Source organism: Mytilus galloprovincialis, chromosome 9 (genome assembly GCF_965363235.1).
Source record: "Mytilus galloprovincialis chromosome 9, xbMytGall1.hap1.1, whole genome shotgun sequence".
Taxonomy (NCBI): Eukaryota; Metazoa; Mollusca; class Bivalvia; order Mytilida; family Mytilidae; genus Mytilus; species Mytilus galloprovincialis.
Genome location: NC_134846.1, coordinates 3106982 through 3124079, shown reverse-complemented (window position 1 = coordinate 3124079; position 17098 = coordinate 3106982). Strand labels below are relative to the sequence as shown.

Here is a 17098-nt window from a genome sequence, read left to right as displayed (position 1 = left end):
CTATAGTGTATGTATAACATTATAAGGCAGTCAAGTAAAAATAGTGTGAATATACATATGTCTGTTTATTTATAATAAACTAAGTATTCACCAATTAAGCTAAATCAAAAAAAAAGGTTCAGCCCACGTCATACATAAAAAACAGAAGTGATGGCACACACGCTACTTTGAAGAAGTCAATCCCTTAATTATAAGTAAAAATATATTTAGAGAATTTGCGCAATTAGATGATTATTTTATTAGTGCAATTGCTACTTTTAGTTTTTAAAATGAAGGGGAGCAGAAGTAGCATTTGCCCTTATAAGTTGTGGTGCAAAGTAGTTCATTTTTGGTGCAAAAAGATATTGCCTTTCCTTTACGACATTTCAATTCGTTTTGCTTCGAATTATATAAAATTCAGGAATATTGATAAACAAATATTGATATGAAAGATACAAGAAAACAGAATAACATTGACTCTTGGCTAAACAATATGACTTACAAATAAATATTGATTTATCTATAACTTTGTTTGGTTCGAAGAAATTGATCTTTTTTTTTTTCATTTTAACAATCTTAACTTCCTGTGAGTGAATACAACCGTATTCGAAGTGTTTATAGTAATTCTAAGAAGAATTGTGATAGTATATTATTGGAAAAATATTAAGATTAGATATTAAAAATGAAAATAGATATTAAGTGCAACGCAAAAAAGATTATATTTACCCGTTAATCAATAAACCAAAATTCTAAGATGAAGGATGCTAAAAATGTTAAATGCGTCGTTGTCGGTGATGGGTGGGTACAATTATTATAATTAATTATTGTATGAATATTTCCACTAATGGGAAAACGATTGACTGTATATGTATTCTAATTAAAGACTTTGTTCTGTTTCAGCAATGTTGGAAAGTCTTGCTTGTTGATGTGCTATTCAAATAATACTTTCATATTCCAACAATGTAAGCACAATTCTTTTTAAAATCAAATTTACATTTATGATTAAATAATCTGGATTTTCTTTAGTTTTGATCAATTTAAAACGGTTTAATGTATACTGTTTGTCATTATTTCAGTGTGTAAACAAGTTGTGTTAATTAAATCTTGAACTAAAAATCTTGAAAAGATTTCGAGGATTTATCAATATTTCTCTTTGTTGACATCTTATTTAAGCTGATATGAAATTCCTATAGTACGGATGACATAATTAAATAAGTTTTACTGTTTATGTCACTGATTCTTGTAGAAAAATGCCTTTGGTTCAACAAATATGGAAACTTGGGAACTGTACATGATTTACTGCATGTGTCAATGCCAAAGCATATATATATATATATATATATATATATATATCATGTTAATCATTCTACAAATTATATAGATATAGGAACATGTGGTATAAGTGTCAATATGACATTTCTTTTTTCAGGTGGCAATGTATAAAAAGATAACAATTAAAGGTTAAAGTACTGCTTTCAATACCGAGCATTAGCTAAAACCAAACAACAAGCTATAAAGGTTTCCAAAAATGACTAGTGTAAAACCATTCAAACAGTCAAACCAACCTAACGAGAAACACTTATGAACCCCATCAACAAACGACAACTACTGAAAATCCTGTTCCTAAAACAAATGTAGGACAAGTGCAAACAAGTGCAGTTGGTTTAAACGTTTAATATGAACCAACTTTCGCTCTTGTTTGACACAATAGTCACTGTGTAACATCACAACAAAGAAAAACACACAATAAACTATCAATTCAAATAGCTTACTTAACTCAATCAAAAGACATATGATCACATGTGAAGATACACAGAAAGAATGAATTTGATCTTTGGCACAAAGTTAACACAAAATCAATAAAATAAAGGGTTAAATGTTAAACAATTCCAGAAACAACCCAAACCTTGAACACGATAGAATAATGTACAAAGGTAAATGAAAATAATGTTGTTGTAAGATATTCAGTATAAATGGAGAACGGAATGTTTTTTACAAAATATATAATTTTGTGGATCATACTACTACGATAAAAGGGAAAATTTATAGTCAAACCAAACACTAGAAGAGAGAAGAGATATAAAACTACCAAAACTTGAAAAACAAACTTAAAAATAATTGTTTCAACGGGTCACATTAACAGGAAAGTACTATTTGACAGTACTCGCAGCTACTGAAATATAGTTTAGCATGTTGAAATTTATAACAAAAAAGAATCAGAAACTAATTATACTCTTATTTTAAAGACTTTGTTCTGTTTCAGCAATGTTGGAAAGTCTTGCTTGTTGATGTGCTACTCTAATAATACTTTCATATTCCAACAATGTAAGCACAATTCTTTTTAAAATCAAATTTACATTTATGATTAAATAATCTGGATTTTCTTTAGTTTTGATCAATTTAAAACGGTTTAATGTATACTGTTTGTCATTATTTCAGTGTGTAAACAAGTTGTGTTAATTAAATCTTGAACTAAAAATCTTGAAAAGATTTCGAGGATTTATCAATATTTCTCTTTGTTGACATCTTATTTAAGCTGATATGAAATTCCTATAGTACGGATGACATAATTAAATAAGTTTTACTGTTTATGTCACTGATTCTTGTAGAAAAATGCCTTTGGTTCAACAAATATGGAAACTTGGGAACTGTACATGATTTACTGCATGTGTCAATGCCAAAGCATATATATATATATATATATATATATATATATATATATATATCATGTTAATCATTCTACAAATTATATAGATATAGGAACATGTGGTATAAGTGTCAATATGACATTTCTTTTTTCAGGTGGCAATGTATAAAAAGATAACAATTAAAGGTTAAAGTACTGCTTTCAATACCGAGCATTAGCTAAAACCAAACAACAAGCTATAAAGGTTTCCAAAAATGACTAGTGTAAAACCATTCAAACAGTCAAACCAACCTAACGAGAAACACTTATGAACCCCATCAACAAACGACAACTACTGAAAATCCTGTTCCTAAAACAAATGTAGGACAAGTGCAAACAAGTGCAGTTGGTTTAAACGTTTAATATGAACCAACTTTCGCTCTTGTTTGACACAATAGTCACTGTGTAACATCACAACAAAGAAAAACACACAATAAACTATCAATTCAAATAGCTTACTTAACTCAATCAAAAGACATATGATCACATGTGAAGATACACAGAAAGAATGAATTTGATCTTTGGCACAAAGTTAACACAAAATCAATAAAATAAAGGGTTAAATGTTAAACAATTCCAGAAACAACCCAAACCTTGAACACGATAGAATAATGTACAAAGGTAAATGAAAATAATGTTGTTGTAAGATATTCAGTATAAATGGAGAACGGAATGTTTTTTACAAAATATATAATTTTGTGGATCATACTACTACGATAAAAGGGAAAATTTATAGTCAAACCAAACACTAGAAGAGAGAAGAGATATAAAACTACCAAAACTTGAAAAACAAACTTAAAAATAATTGTTTCAACGGGTCACATTAACAGGAAAGTACTATTTGACAGTACTCGCAGCTACTGAAATATAGTTTAGCATGTTGAAATTTATAACAAAAAAGAATCAGAAACTAATTATACTCTTATTTTAAAGACTTTGTTCTGTTTCAGCAATGTTGGAAAGTCTTGCTTGTTGATGTGCTACTCTAATAATACTTTCATATTCCAACAATGTAAGCACAATTCTTTTTAAAATCAAATTTACATTTATGATTAAATAATCTGGATTTTCTTTAGTTTTGCTGGTACCCATGTAATGAAATATTTGTTTAATCTAAAAGGAAAATTGTCTTCCATGTTGCATTCACAGATTTTATCATTATAGATATGTATCACAGTTCATTTCCCGCTACTTATTGATCAGGATAAGTGTTTATAGATACATTTGTTAAAAATCTATTGTTAAAGACCTATGAATGAAAAAAGTATGTTTTCCCAAATTTGGAGAAAACATTATGAATAGATAAACTTGCTTATCCTATATCATATCGTTTTAAATATACAATTTTTTTCATAAAGTGTCGCTTTCATTTCATTCATTTCGAAAATAATTTTTTGTCAACCTTTATTTTGACCTGGAGTGAACATGGTGAAAACTTCATTTTTAGGTAGTCTATATAAACTAGGCTGTTAGTTTTCGTTTAAATTGTTTTACATTTGTTATTCCGGTGCATTTTAATTTATAAATGACATTGCGATATGGGCTTTACTCATTGTTAAAGGTGGTACGGTGACCTGCAGTTGTTAATTTCTGTGTCATTTGGTATTTTGTGGAGAGTTGTCTCATTGGCAATCATACAATCTTCTTTTTTTATATTGGTTCAAACATAAACACAAGTTCAATGTGAATAATCTGAAGACTACTCATCACAAATGCAATTAGGTCAGACGGACTTTATGAGTTGTTGTGATGAAACACATAGTTAACACATTAATACATACCGTAATAATAACATAAAACCTGAATAATTCTATTCAAATCCAGACACATTCCAGTGTTTTATCAAGTTTATTCAATCGATATATACATTGTATTGGCAACAATCAATATGTGGACCAAAAAATATATATAAAAAAACAGTCAAAAATGTGTTACAAACCAAACTTCTTTACTCGATTGTACTTTTTAGTATTTTAGAAAATATTGAAAACAATATTTTAATAGTCAAATATTCTAAAGATTTTTTTCTGAAATATTTATGATAGATATGACAATTACAAAACTATTGCAATGGTGAATGACATACCTGTAGAATTAGGATTATGGGATACAGCTGCATGATCAAGAAGATTACGACCGAATCCGTCCATTATCATATCCACAAACGGTAAGTGTAAGGTTCGTTTAAATTTAAAACAAGAATATGTCCATAGTACACAGATGCCCCATCCACACTATCATTTTCTATGTTCAGTAGACCGTGAGATTGGGGTAAAAACTCTAATTTGGCAATAAAATTGGAACAATCATATCATAGAAAACATGTGTACTAAGTTTCAAGTTGATTGCACTCAAACTTCATCAAAACCTTACCTCTAGCAAAATCTGTAACCTGAAGCGGGACAGACTGACGGACAATCTAACGGACGGACGGACGGACGCACAGACCAGAAAACATAATGCTCACAAACTGAACATACAAAATTCCAGCTGAATGGGATTCGTCTTTTTATTCAGGATCTTTTGAACGGCAATTGAAAATCAGATCAAAACTGCGTTTTTCATATTACATTTTATCCGTAACCGTGGTAGAAAAGGACCAGGAAATTCAAAACCTATTGCGAAACATAATCATCCTGTATCATTCAGTGAAGGACATTCGTTAGAAAATCAAATAGATGCTGTAAAATATGTCGCATGTTCTGCAAAGACTCGATCAGGAAGGGATTAAAGAGGTTTTTTATGAGGCCATAAAGGCCATTTAAGCGCAGACGAAAACACAGATCATGCATTGTATTGTGAAAAGTGCTCAGAATAATAAAATATGTTTGAATTGTATGCAGCTATAAAGTACCAATAGAAGTTTATTATACCTGATTATAAAATAAAAACAAGGTTGTACCACTTTGTTGCAATGGCCTCTCTTGCTGTGTTTCAGATTTAGATTTTTTAATTTGATAAATGACTTTTTGTTTTTAATTTTTCTCTGCCCTGTTGTTATTTTACTGTTATCAGTGTATTTTCAGACATCAAGACTGCAGATAGTAAGGGACATGAGTCTACCTCAAAATAATGTAAAATTTGTTAAAACCATTTATTATATTATAAAACATTTTTGTTTCTGACACATGTGACAGACAGAAATCAGATGTTCCCCTTAGATTATACAATTTCACCAAAATAATATAACGATAACAAGTTTATAACATTTGAAAACTTTATTCTCTATGACATTAATTCCTTAAATTTCAAATTAGAGATAATTTTAATAGCGCAGCCAAACAATGTTAAAACATTATCTATGCTGCCGCTTCATAGCTTTTTCTGTGACAGTGGACTCCTGAAATAAAACATCACTGCCCAATACCGCCAATTGTTTTAGTTTCACTAAATTTTACATGCTAAAGATATATTGACAAAAAAAGCCATTTTGTATTATTCAGTGAAGGATAATCTGTAATACAATAAATAATTTAGAATGTGCTGCAAATTGTAATTGGCATATTTCAGGAGGCAATAAAGGCAGTGTGATTTTTCTCTGAGCATATAATAAATCACAAACCGTACAGTTTTGTTGTGAAATCGCTCAGAATAGTTACATAATATACTGTGTTTTAATTGTATTCAACGCTTGAATATACAAAAGCAGTTTCAAAACATTACAAATGCTCGGAATTAAACATTTAATAATGGCACATATATAATGAATTGGGGTAAACCTTTTATCACTGCTCAGCCATCACCTCTCCTGATATAATGGTATAGAAGCACAACATGAAAACAAACTTAAAAGATGATTTTGTACACATTTAATTTATATGCTGAGAACCACTTCCGTGTGTCTGATTTTCTCGTTGCGTTGAAGACCCATTGGTGGCCTTCGGCTGTTATCTGCTCTTTTGTCGGGTTGTTCTCTCTATGACATATTCCGTATTTCCATCCTAAGATTAAATTGATACGGAAGTGATGGTTGTCTGTTTTTGAAAATCACGGATGCCCACAAAAAATTGTTACAAAGGCTCATTTCTGCATATACGTTACACTCTATCAGTTTATTTTCGATCGCCATGAACAACGAACTATCCCCTTGTTTGAAGGGTTCGTTTATGTTTAAAAGCGTCACATTCTCATTAAACGAAATCAAATCCCCTCAAAGAATTGTTACAAGTGTTCGTTTACGTACAGGAGCTATACAACATCCCTGAACGAGGAATTAAATTGAACATTCAACATTCTACCGACCATCTATATATGGATTTTACTGCAGAATTTTAGAACCCAAAGTGATCATATCAATACCTTTAGCCCTGTCAACTCATATTGATTGCATGTATGTGTTATGGTTTTTTTATATACCAATTCATATCATTAAATTGCTGGAAATTCTTCACCTTATTAGAGACCAGAAAGGACTAAATGGACTTTCAGTTAACTTGTCAACACTACTAAACTCATCATAGATACCACGATTAAAATGGTGCACGCCAGAAACGTCTCGTCTACTGAACTCTTATCAATAACTTTCAAAAAAATATAGACTGTTCATAGCGACAGTGTTATGTTTCGCTGTATGGTATCATAACAAAACATACCAAACTCCGATGAAAATCAGAACTGAAAGACTTTAAACAAAGGGCAGAATAAAAGCTAAAACACATCAAATGTATGGATAACAAATGGCATATTCCTAACTGGATACATGCATTGTAGAAAATGGTAGATTAAACAGGGTTTTATAGCTAGCTAAATCTCTCACTTGTAAAGCCGTTGTTTTTAAAATGTTCCGTTGCATTGTGGATTGTTGAAATAAATCTTTGAAGCATGTGCAGGATGCATATGTTACTTTACAATTACTCAACAGACAAGCATAATAGCAGGAACAATCGACAACCATCAAAGGCTTCTTGTGGACTTCATGTGGGATTAAGATTTTACGCGCTCAGTCTTGAACCTTACATAACACCGTTGTGTAACAGCACAACATGGGATAAAACTGTGTTAGTTGATTATCGCTAGAATTTTGTAATACTTTTATTTCCAATCAATTAATTTTCCGCAAAAGTGTACCAATCGAAATCTAGATTTCATGACTTTACGTTGCTCTTACTTGACTTGGTACCAAGATGTCCTACAACAGATTATGCAACCTGTTTCAAAATATGAACTTCGGAGTCAAAAGTCCGGAAATACAAATAGTCTATTAAGATGATAAGCTAGTGTTTTTGGGATGTATATCGCTTTGGGTAATGATGAAATATTCTTTCCTGAAAGATAGGGAATACTTTGTTTTAAACTTGTCATTGTCCTGTGCTATTTACCTTCATTGATAATTATACCAAAAGGAAATATTTATCTAGCTGTGTTTTTATCACGTTGATCTCTTTCCTTTCGCGTGTAATCAAGTACGTGTGCATGTATTATCAGTAATCTTTGTATTAAATCCCGGAAGACCAACAATATATGTTACTATCATGTTACAAACTATAACAAAGTATGGAAAAGAATAACAAATATCAAGTGGAAAAATATTCTTTTCTTTCTTGAAGTTTTCTGATACTTATCTATAGTTCAAACTTAGATATGCAGCATGTGAAATGCGTTGTTGTCGGTGATGGGTGAGTAACAATTACTTTTAAAAATTATGTCGTTGATAAGTCTCGTTGGTAATCAACGATTGATTGATTGATTGTGAGTTGCTAATACTATTATTGCATGTATGGACAAAGATAATAAATAAGGCGAGAGTAGTATACTGTTGTGCAATAGACGTATTTACACTTGTATGCAAATTTGCCAGCCATTACGTAAAATCACATAGGTTCATGTAAACTTTGACATCATAATTCAAAACATTTGACGTCACAATGAAAACGTAATTGATGCTTGACGTCAATAGGTGATTTTGGAGTAGATCTAAGGTCATTTGGAGGCAAAATACAACTAAACACAAAAAATGTAAATACGTTTATAGTCAATCATAGAGTAAGTGAAAACAAATCGGGGTCACAAGTTAAAACTTTTGTAAACACATCAATTATAAGAGGAAAACAATGGAACAACAGAAACACTGAACTGCTACAAAAACAATCGTCAACATACATAGGACTGGACCATTTGGAAATAACTGCAATATTCATGACTAGGTACGGGACATTTTAAGAAAAATAGAGGAATTTTATCTTTTGTTAATTCCAGTCAAACCTCTTGCTAATATTGCAATATTAGAAATACTGTAAAATGGACAACAACACGTGACATGAATACGGTACAAATAAACACAAGAACATGTAAGACAAATTTATACATAAAAAATAGTATGAAAGTAAATTACATCATGTAAACAACAGAGTATCAAGGACAACTTTCATTACTTTCAGACAGTACACCAGACACCTCAATAGAATTGTAAACTAAATATAAACAATTTTATACAAAATTTACAAAAAACCTAGTTTGTAACAAATATATTTTGAATATTTGCTTAACCTTTCATCAAACATTTCGTTAATCGGATATATAACTGTAGGCTGTGTTTGAAATAGTCTTCTAATTTTGTTGGTAATCAAATTACAATGTATGTCAAATTGTATGTGCTTTTGTGTTATTCAAATTAACACTTATTATTCTCAGAAAAAAATTGAAACCGACCCTAAATATCTATTCCTCCATGTTTGGATTGGTTTTCCTTGTTCAAAATATACACCATTGTTGATCCTTATACATGTATGCTCCTAATAAAAAACCGTTTTTATTACAGTGCTGTTGGGAAAACCTGCTTGTTGATGGTTTATTCCAGGAATTCTTTCGACGAAAAATATATTCCAACAGTGTAAGCAAACACTTGATTGTGTTTTTTTTTTTTAACAAATATTTTTTTTTTAAAAAGGCTACGCTTATTGAATTTGGATTTCTTTGCCTTTTTTCACTAAATAATGACTTACAAATTGTGTTCATAATACACACGTTCATTTGTCATCTGTACAAATCGATGAAATATATGTATGTTCCTCTTTCAACAAGACAAATATGAAGGGTGATTTTAATATTTAAAATTTAGTTTTAAAACTATTATCGCTGAAAAGAAGATTGTGTTTAAGAATAATTATGTTTTAAGCAACATATTCTCGGAGTATATTTTCTTCACAAACAAAAACCATACTCAAACATTCAGTCACTTTTGTAACATGTATAATGAACTGTAGACGTCTTCATTACTTCGAAAGGGAAGGTATCTTCCGTGTTATATTTTGCAGTAAATGATTTCATGAGTACATGTATGTTTGTACCACATTCAGCTTCCCGTCAATGGTTTGATCTTGATAATAATCTAGGAAATACGTTTATTGATTATATTTTAAACTTCCTGTGCATGTAGACAGTTATAGTTCTCTCAAATTATTGCAGTGCCTTTGACTAATATAGCAATAATAATATTTAAAAAATTTAAAAAATATTGAATATATTTTTTATACTTAATCATTAAAGTTTTACTATAAAAAAAAAGCAACAGATACAAAGTTCTACAAAATTATTCCACAGTTACTAAAATTAGACATAGGTAAAGGAAAATCAAAATATAATGGAATCGAAATAAACATACCGCATGGGACATAAAAAAAAAAGTGCAACGATCTTTCTACCTTCTTATGTTTCAAAAACTCTCAGATTCTTTGTTGTTTGATTATCAAGGTAACGATCTGCAATCTTCTATCATCAAAACCCGAGAGTTACACATCAGCCACCATAGTCCATCAACAATCAGTGAAAGCATGTTTTGTGTTAATCAATTAATGATATGAGTTCAATATAAATGTAACACAAATGAATACAGAAATAAGTTTAGCATGGAGTGGTTCAATAATTTCGTGTGTCGTGTCACTGATGATAGATATAGTAAGATGTGGTATGAGTGCCAATGAGACAACTCTCAATCCAAATAACAATTTATAAAAGTAAACTATTATAAGTCAAAGTACGGCCTTCAACACGGAGTCTTGGCTCACACTGTACAGCAAGCTATAAATGGCCCCAAACATTAGTAATGTAAAACCATTCAAACGGGAAAACCAACGGTCTAATATATATAACTAGAGGCTCTTAAGAGCCAGTGTCGTTCACCTTGGTCGATGTGCATATTAAACAGAGGACACAGATGGATTCATAACAAAGTTGTGTTGTGGTGATGGTGATGTGTTTGAAGTTCTTACTTTACTGAATATTCTTGCTACTTACAATTATATCTATCTTTAATGAACTTGGCCCATTAGTAACAGAGGAAAATATTTTGGAAGAATTTACAAAAATTCACAAAATTTATGAAATTTGTTAAAAATTGACTATAAAGGGCAATAACTCCTTAAGGGGTCAACTGACCGGTTTGGTCATGCTGACTTATTTGTAGATCTTACGTTGCTGAACATTACCAATTCAGGGGCAGCAACCCAACAACCGGTTGTCTGATTCATCTGAAAATTTCAGGGCAGATTGATCTTCACTTGATAAACAATTTCACCACTTTGTCAGATTTGCTCAAAATGCTTTGGTTTTAGAGTTATAAGCAAAAATCTACATTTTACCCCTATGTTCTACTTTTAGCCATGACGGACGACGACGGACGACGGACGCCAAGTGATGAGAAAAGATCACTTGGCCCTTTGGGCCCGGTGAGCTAAACACGAGAAAGTCTTTTCTACACGAAACGCGGATTTGGCGCAAATCAACATTTTAATCCTGGTATCTATGATGAGTTTATTTGCAACGTAAAGTAAAGGAACATTAAATTGACAATTTGTAGAGCGTTTACATATTTTCCAATCAATAAGAAATTTCCTGTGCATTATCACATTATACAGACTTCATTAATAGTAATAAACTCATTAAACAAACACTACTGCAATACAATAATGAAGGAGAAAGAATCTAGCTACTCCTCATTTGTTTTACGATGATCTATTAAAATTGAGGATTTTTAGCATTTATAGACTAGGCAAAAACTCGCTTTTGTGTCTTATTTTAGATTATGCCAAACATATGAAAGAAATACATTAGAAAAAGTTATTTTTATTAAAGAACATTGTAAATGTTTATTTTCCTCTGAAGCAATAACCTCCGGTAATATTTTGGACAAGTGCAAAGTGTTTCAAAACTAAAATTCAGCAACTTTCAAGAAATATCTAAATTTCTTAATATCCTTGCAACTTTAGATATTGCAATTACTTAAAAGGATCCCTGAACTTTCCCGTTTGTATTTTTCATGTCTGTCAAGTCGGAAAGTGTTATAGCTAGTAATTTGGTTTCGATTTGTGCTCGTCGTGAAAGTCTGTACGGTGACATAAAGTTGCTAACTTCTACATCATTTGCTATCATATCGAAAAAGTAAGATAACAAACATCACAAAAATACCGAACTCCAAGGAAAATTCAAACCGAGAGTCCCTAAGCAAATGCTTGAATCAAAATCTTAAACACATAAAACGAATCGATAACAACTGTCGTATTTCTGACTTGGTACAGGCATTTACCTCATGTAGAAAAAGTTGGATTCAACCTGGTTCATAGTTAGCTAATAATACCTACACTTAATAATAACTATACACTTAATAATAACTTGTCGGGAAATGTTTTCCATTGTCAACAATACCACATTCGTTTTATTTTTACATGAATGGGACAATGTATTATATATGTTTGTTTTTAGATTTGATAATTATAAAGCAAATGTAAAAGTGAATGACATTTATATAGAGTTAGGACTATGGGACACAGCAGGTCAAGAAACTTACGATCGATTCCGACCATTATCATATCCACAAACGGTAAGTTTTCGGGTCTGTCTAGATTCATAACGCAACTTGGTGAGACGTTGCATTCTGTTATGCCACAAATAACATAAGGAAGACGGTAATGAATGAAAAACAAACAGGAATTATCAACTTTACATATATTTCTTCGGGCAGTGAATCATCACGTCATCTATGGCATTTCTATTTCGTGACATCAGTTTAGATAACCACTTATTCACAAGTTAATGGATGATCAATAGATAAGAAGATGTGATATGTATGCCAATGAGACAACTCTCCATCCAAGTCATAATGTGTACAGGTAAACCATTATAGGTCAATGTACAGGAAAACTCACGGTCTCATTTATATATATAAAAAAAAAAACGAAAAACAAAAAATATGTATTAGCAATATTAACCAAAAACAACTGAACATAATGTTTCTGACGGAAGACAGGCACAAACATATTGAGCGTTATGAACGGTTTAATAGGCGCCAAATTTCACCCCACCTGAAACAATAGTGTAACATTACATCATAGAAAAACATTCTATAAAATATCATTTGAAATGGCTTAACTCAATCATAAGACATATTAACAAAATCAAGTGAACATTCACTGAACGAATAAATTTGATATATGACACAAAGTAAATACCAAATTAGTAACAAAAAAGGATGTGAAATGTAAATCAATATCAGTAAGACAACCATAAAATTGGAAAAAATGCTGCCGAATAAAATTACATAAACATGGGAAAACAATTGTTGTAAGGTATACATGTAGTACGAAAATATATTTTACAAAATGATTGATTTTGTTGTTCATAGAACAGAAGGGACAAATTATTGTCATATCAAACTTTAGCATATTATATAAAACTTCCAAATTATATCTTTCATGTAAAAATCCTGATGGGTTATGTTTTATTTCTTTTTTTATTGCTAAGAACTGTCTATTTTGTTTTAAATTTCATTTTCAGTGAGAAAAAAATACTGTTTTGGCAGCTAATTATTTATTTTGTAGAGACATATTTTTTTATTTTAATAATAAACAACAATTTTGAATAACATAATAGCTGATGAGTGGTAAACACAGAGAAAACAAAAAAAAAAACATTTAGAAATACACTATTTAATAAGCGTCGGGGCTTTGAACAACCGCAAAACATAACCTGAAATACATGATCAAGCGGAATTCAGATGAAACATGCCCATGAATGTTATGTTCAAATACAGGTGAACCGTATACCAGTTTATGGATATCTCAAAATAACTATAATTCTATTTTTAGGATGTATTCCTTGCCTGTTTTTCACTCGTGTATCGGACAAGTTTTGATAACATACTGTACAAAGTAAGTAATAACAGCTAGGATGACTTATACCAAATAACTAATATTACCTTACTCCAAATCGGAAGCCGCTATGCAAATGGCAAAATCAAAATCTAAAACATCAAAAAGTAAAATTGTGAAACAACTGTCATATTCCTGACTTGGTACGGTCATTTTCTTATGTAGAGTATTGTATATTACACCCACCTCTCACTTGTATGACAGTAAACGAAAGTAAGGTATCTTTTGATCATTGTTCGTTTTGGTTAGATCATCTGTCTTCATACCAAAGGAATGTAAATTTATTGCAAAATAAAGGCATCAGGAGCCTGTACTTCAGTGGTTGTCGTTTGTTTATGTGTTACACATTTGTTTTTCGTTCATTTTTTTTACATAAATAAGGCCGTTAGTTTTCTCGTTTGAATTGTTTTACATTATCTTATCGGGGCCTTTTATAGCTCACTATACGGTATGGGCTTTGCTCATTGTTGAAGGCCGTACGGTGACCTATAGTTGTTAATGTCTGTGTCATTTTGGTCTTTTGTGGATAGTTGTCTCATTGGCAATCATACCACATCTTCTTTTTTATAACAGTAGTGTAGCGCTGTTCAAAAGTCATAAATCGAAATGGACATTCATTTTTTTTTTTTGCAAAAGGAGAAAATTGGGAAACATATCTATTGGCTATATGCATTTCCCCATAACTGAGTTTATTGGCAAATAAATGAACATCAAACTGATTTTATTGGAGATGTTATCATTTTCATTATAAATGAGCACTAATACACCAGATTTGTACAAAAAAATCGAATATAGGTTTTAGTGTTTTGTGCTATGTAGATCCATTTAATTGTTGATACAGTATTGCATATAGTTCCAACATTGTCTAATGTGTGGTTAAACGCTTAATCGAGAAGTTAAGATAAAAAATATTAAGCTATGGCAACTTAATGGTAGTTTTCAAAGAATGAAACGTTTTGCATTTTTGTATGAAGATCGACAAAAAATATGTTCTTTTTGATATGCAATCATATCACAATTTAAAGAAAAATTAAAGATTTTTTTATATAAATGACATCCGTCTGAAGCGCTATTTTTAAGAAACCGCTCAGAGCCAAATATTTAAATCCATTAATGTAAAAACCAGAGGACGTACAAAGCATTGCACAATAAATACTTTTGAATATTCTTTGACAACACACAAATATTTTAAACAATTGAACCTGAATCTACTTTTCACATTGATGTAACTTTTTGAGGATTATATTTCTTTAAATTGATATGGACTAGATTTACCAAAAGGTTTCGCAGAAAAAAAATGCTGGAGTGCAAATTTCACAGGCACTACCATTTATTTGTAAAGGTCAACACAATTAAGCTGGGCGGCATGTTTTCAACATTTAGATACATCTCTAGGAAATAAACATAGAGTTCATATCTAGGAACCAGTATGGACAAAAAAACTTATCTATGAATATTTAGTATATTTTTTAAAGCGGCGTAGTTCGTGAATCAATATTTACAATAGGCAACGTAGTTTATTGTTATGCTTAACTATTTAAAGGAAGATGTTGTATATTTGCCAATTAAACACCAAGAGACCAGATCGAACAGCTATAAGTCACCATACGACCTTCAACAATGAACAAAGTTACGCCTAGTTAGCTATAAAAGGCCCCGAAATCACAAATGTAAACAATTCAAACGAGAAATCTACCGGTCTAATTTATGTACTAAAAAGTAAACAGTAACAAACGACAAACACTAAAACACAGCCTCTTAACATCGGACAGCATTTTCCTCATTAATGTGTGTATCTGTAGTTACGAATCAGAGTCACCAAACAAACCCGAGGGAAACACATCAACTGTAAGAGGAAAACAAAAGGAGCAACAGGAACACTGAAGTGCAAAAACTTTACTCATAGCAAATATTTCTTTATTTCAAAGAAAGATAACTTCAGCCTATTTTTTGGAAAAGATCAAAGTTAACAAAGATTAAAAGGAGAAAAATGTATGGTTGTTTTACACCAAAATAGAAAATAGTCATTCATTGCGAGATATAACATGTAAAATAAAGAAATTTCTACGTTCTTTATTACAGTGGATTCCTGAAATTAGACACCACTGTCCAAGAACGCCAATTATATTAGTTGGCACAAAACTCGATGTTCGAAGAAACAAAGGACCAGAAAATTCAAAACATATTGAGAAAAATAGTCATCCAATAACATCCAGTGAGGGACAATCTTTAGCAAAACGAATAGATGCCGTAAAATATATAGAATGTTCTGCAAAGTCTCAGGAAGGGCTTCAATCTGTGTTTGAGGAGGCTGCAAAGGCTGGTTTACTTCCAATTCAGCACAAACCACAACAGAGATGCGTTTTGTTGTGATAATTGATCAGAATAATATACATGTATGTTGTTCTAATTATATATATTATCTGATTAAAGAAAAAACCACTTATTTATTATCCTTTAACAATCGTGAGTGTCTCATCGTGTAAAGTCCAATTTAAATCAATGGACATATCCAATCAAATAGACCTTTTTCAAGGGACATTGGTTTTTAAAATCAGTAAAGCAATTGGAATAGTTATGCAAAGTTTCAATAAAATAGTTACAGAATTGATAAAAACAATCTATATTTCTTAGAAACTTGTTAATGAAATACATTTGAAATAAGCTTATCCAAATGTGGACTATTATTCCCCGAGGGTATCACCAGCCCACTAGCCAGTATTTCGTTCGGTACTGGCATGAAAATACGGATTGTTTGTGTTATTAAAATTTGATGTTACAAAATGATGGAAATTATTATAAATTAAGGAATGTATCTCCCTCATGCAAAGCTCTGATTCCTTTCACGGATTTGGCTATACTTTTTTGACCTTTTGGATTATAGCTCTTCATTTTTTATATAAGCTTTGGATTACAAATATTTTGGCCACGAACATCACTGAAGAGACATGTATTGTCGAAATGCGCATCTGGTGCAACAAAATTGGTACCGTTAATTTTATTATAGTGATTCTTAAAGTGATGTCAATTAATACCACGAACTTTAATTTTAAAATATTAGTTCTTAATATGTCTAGTTCTTTGCTTAAATCTGCAAATTTTGAGACACGAGCCAATTTATTGGTTATACTGTAAATTGAAATAAAGTAAAAGTAAGTGATTTATTGCCTTATTCAGACTGATTTATCAACTTCCAAATATTCGAGTTTCTTTGAATAAAAAGATCGATTTAACAAATTTAGGGGGATAACTCAAAAATTCAAGTTTTAATGAATTACGGCGGCTCGGGTGG

The 17098-nt window shown here is 31.0% G+C and overlaps 1 protein-coding gene across 1 annotated transcript; it reads left to right on the top strand.

The window, feature by feature from the left end:
* Positions 1–8051: 8051 nt before the first annotated feature.
* LOC143044265 (ras-related C3 botulinum toxin substrate 2-like) lies at positions 8052–16255 on the top strand. The gene is made up of 5 exons (XM_076216193.1): positions 8052–8280; positions 9423–9494; positions 12362–12479; positions 13744–13806; positions 15889–16255. The coding sequence occupies exons 1-5, from the start codon at positions 8246–8248 to the stop codon at positions 16177–16179; spliced, it is 579 nt and encodes a 192-aa protein (XP_076072308.1). The 5' UTR covers positions 8052–8245; the 3' UTR covers positions 16180–16255.
* Positions 16256–17098: the final 843 nt, after the last annotated feature.

What these genes read in the sequence shown, in the direction of transcription:
- LOC143044265 (XM_076216193.1), top strand. Translation starts at nt 8,246, where the DNA reads ATGCAGCATGTGAAATGCGTTGTTGTCGGTGATGG. An exon ending in TGCGTTGTTGTCGGTGATGG is followed by an intron (nt 8,281 to 9,422) that starts GTGAGTAACAAT and finishes TTTTTATTACAG; the next exon opens with TGCTGTTGGGAAAACCTGCT. An exon ending in CATTATCATATCCACAAACG is followed by an intron (nt 12,480 to 13,743) that starts GTAAGTTTTCGG and finishes TTCTATTTTTAG; the next exon opens with GATGTATTCCTTGCCTGTTT.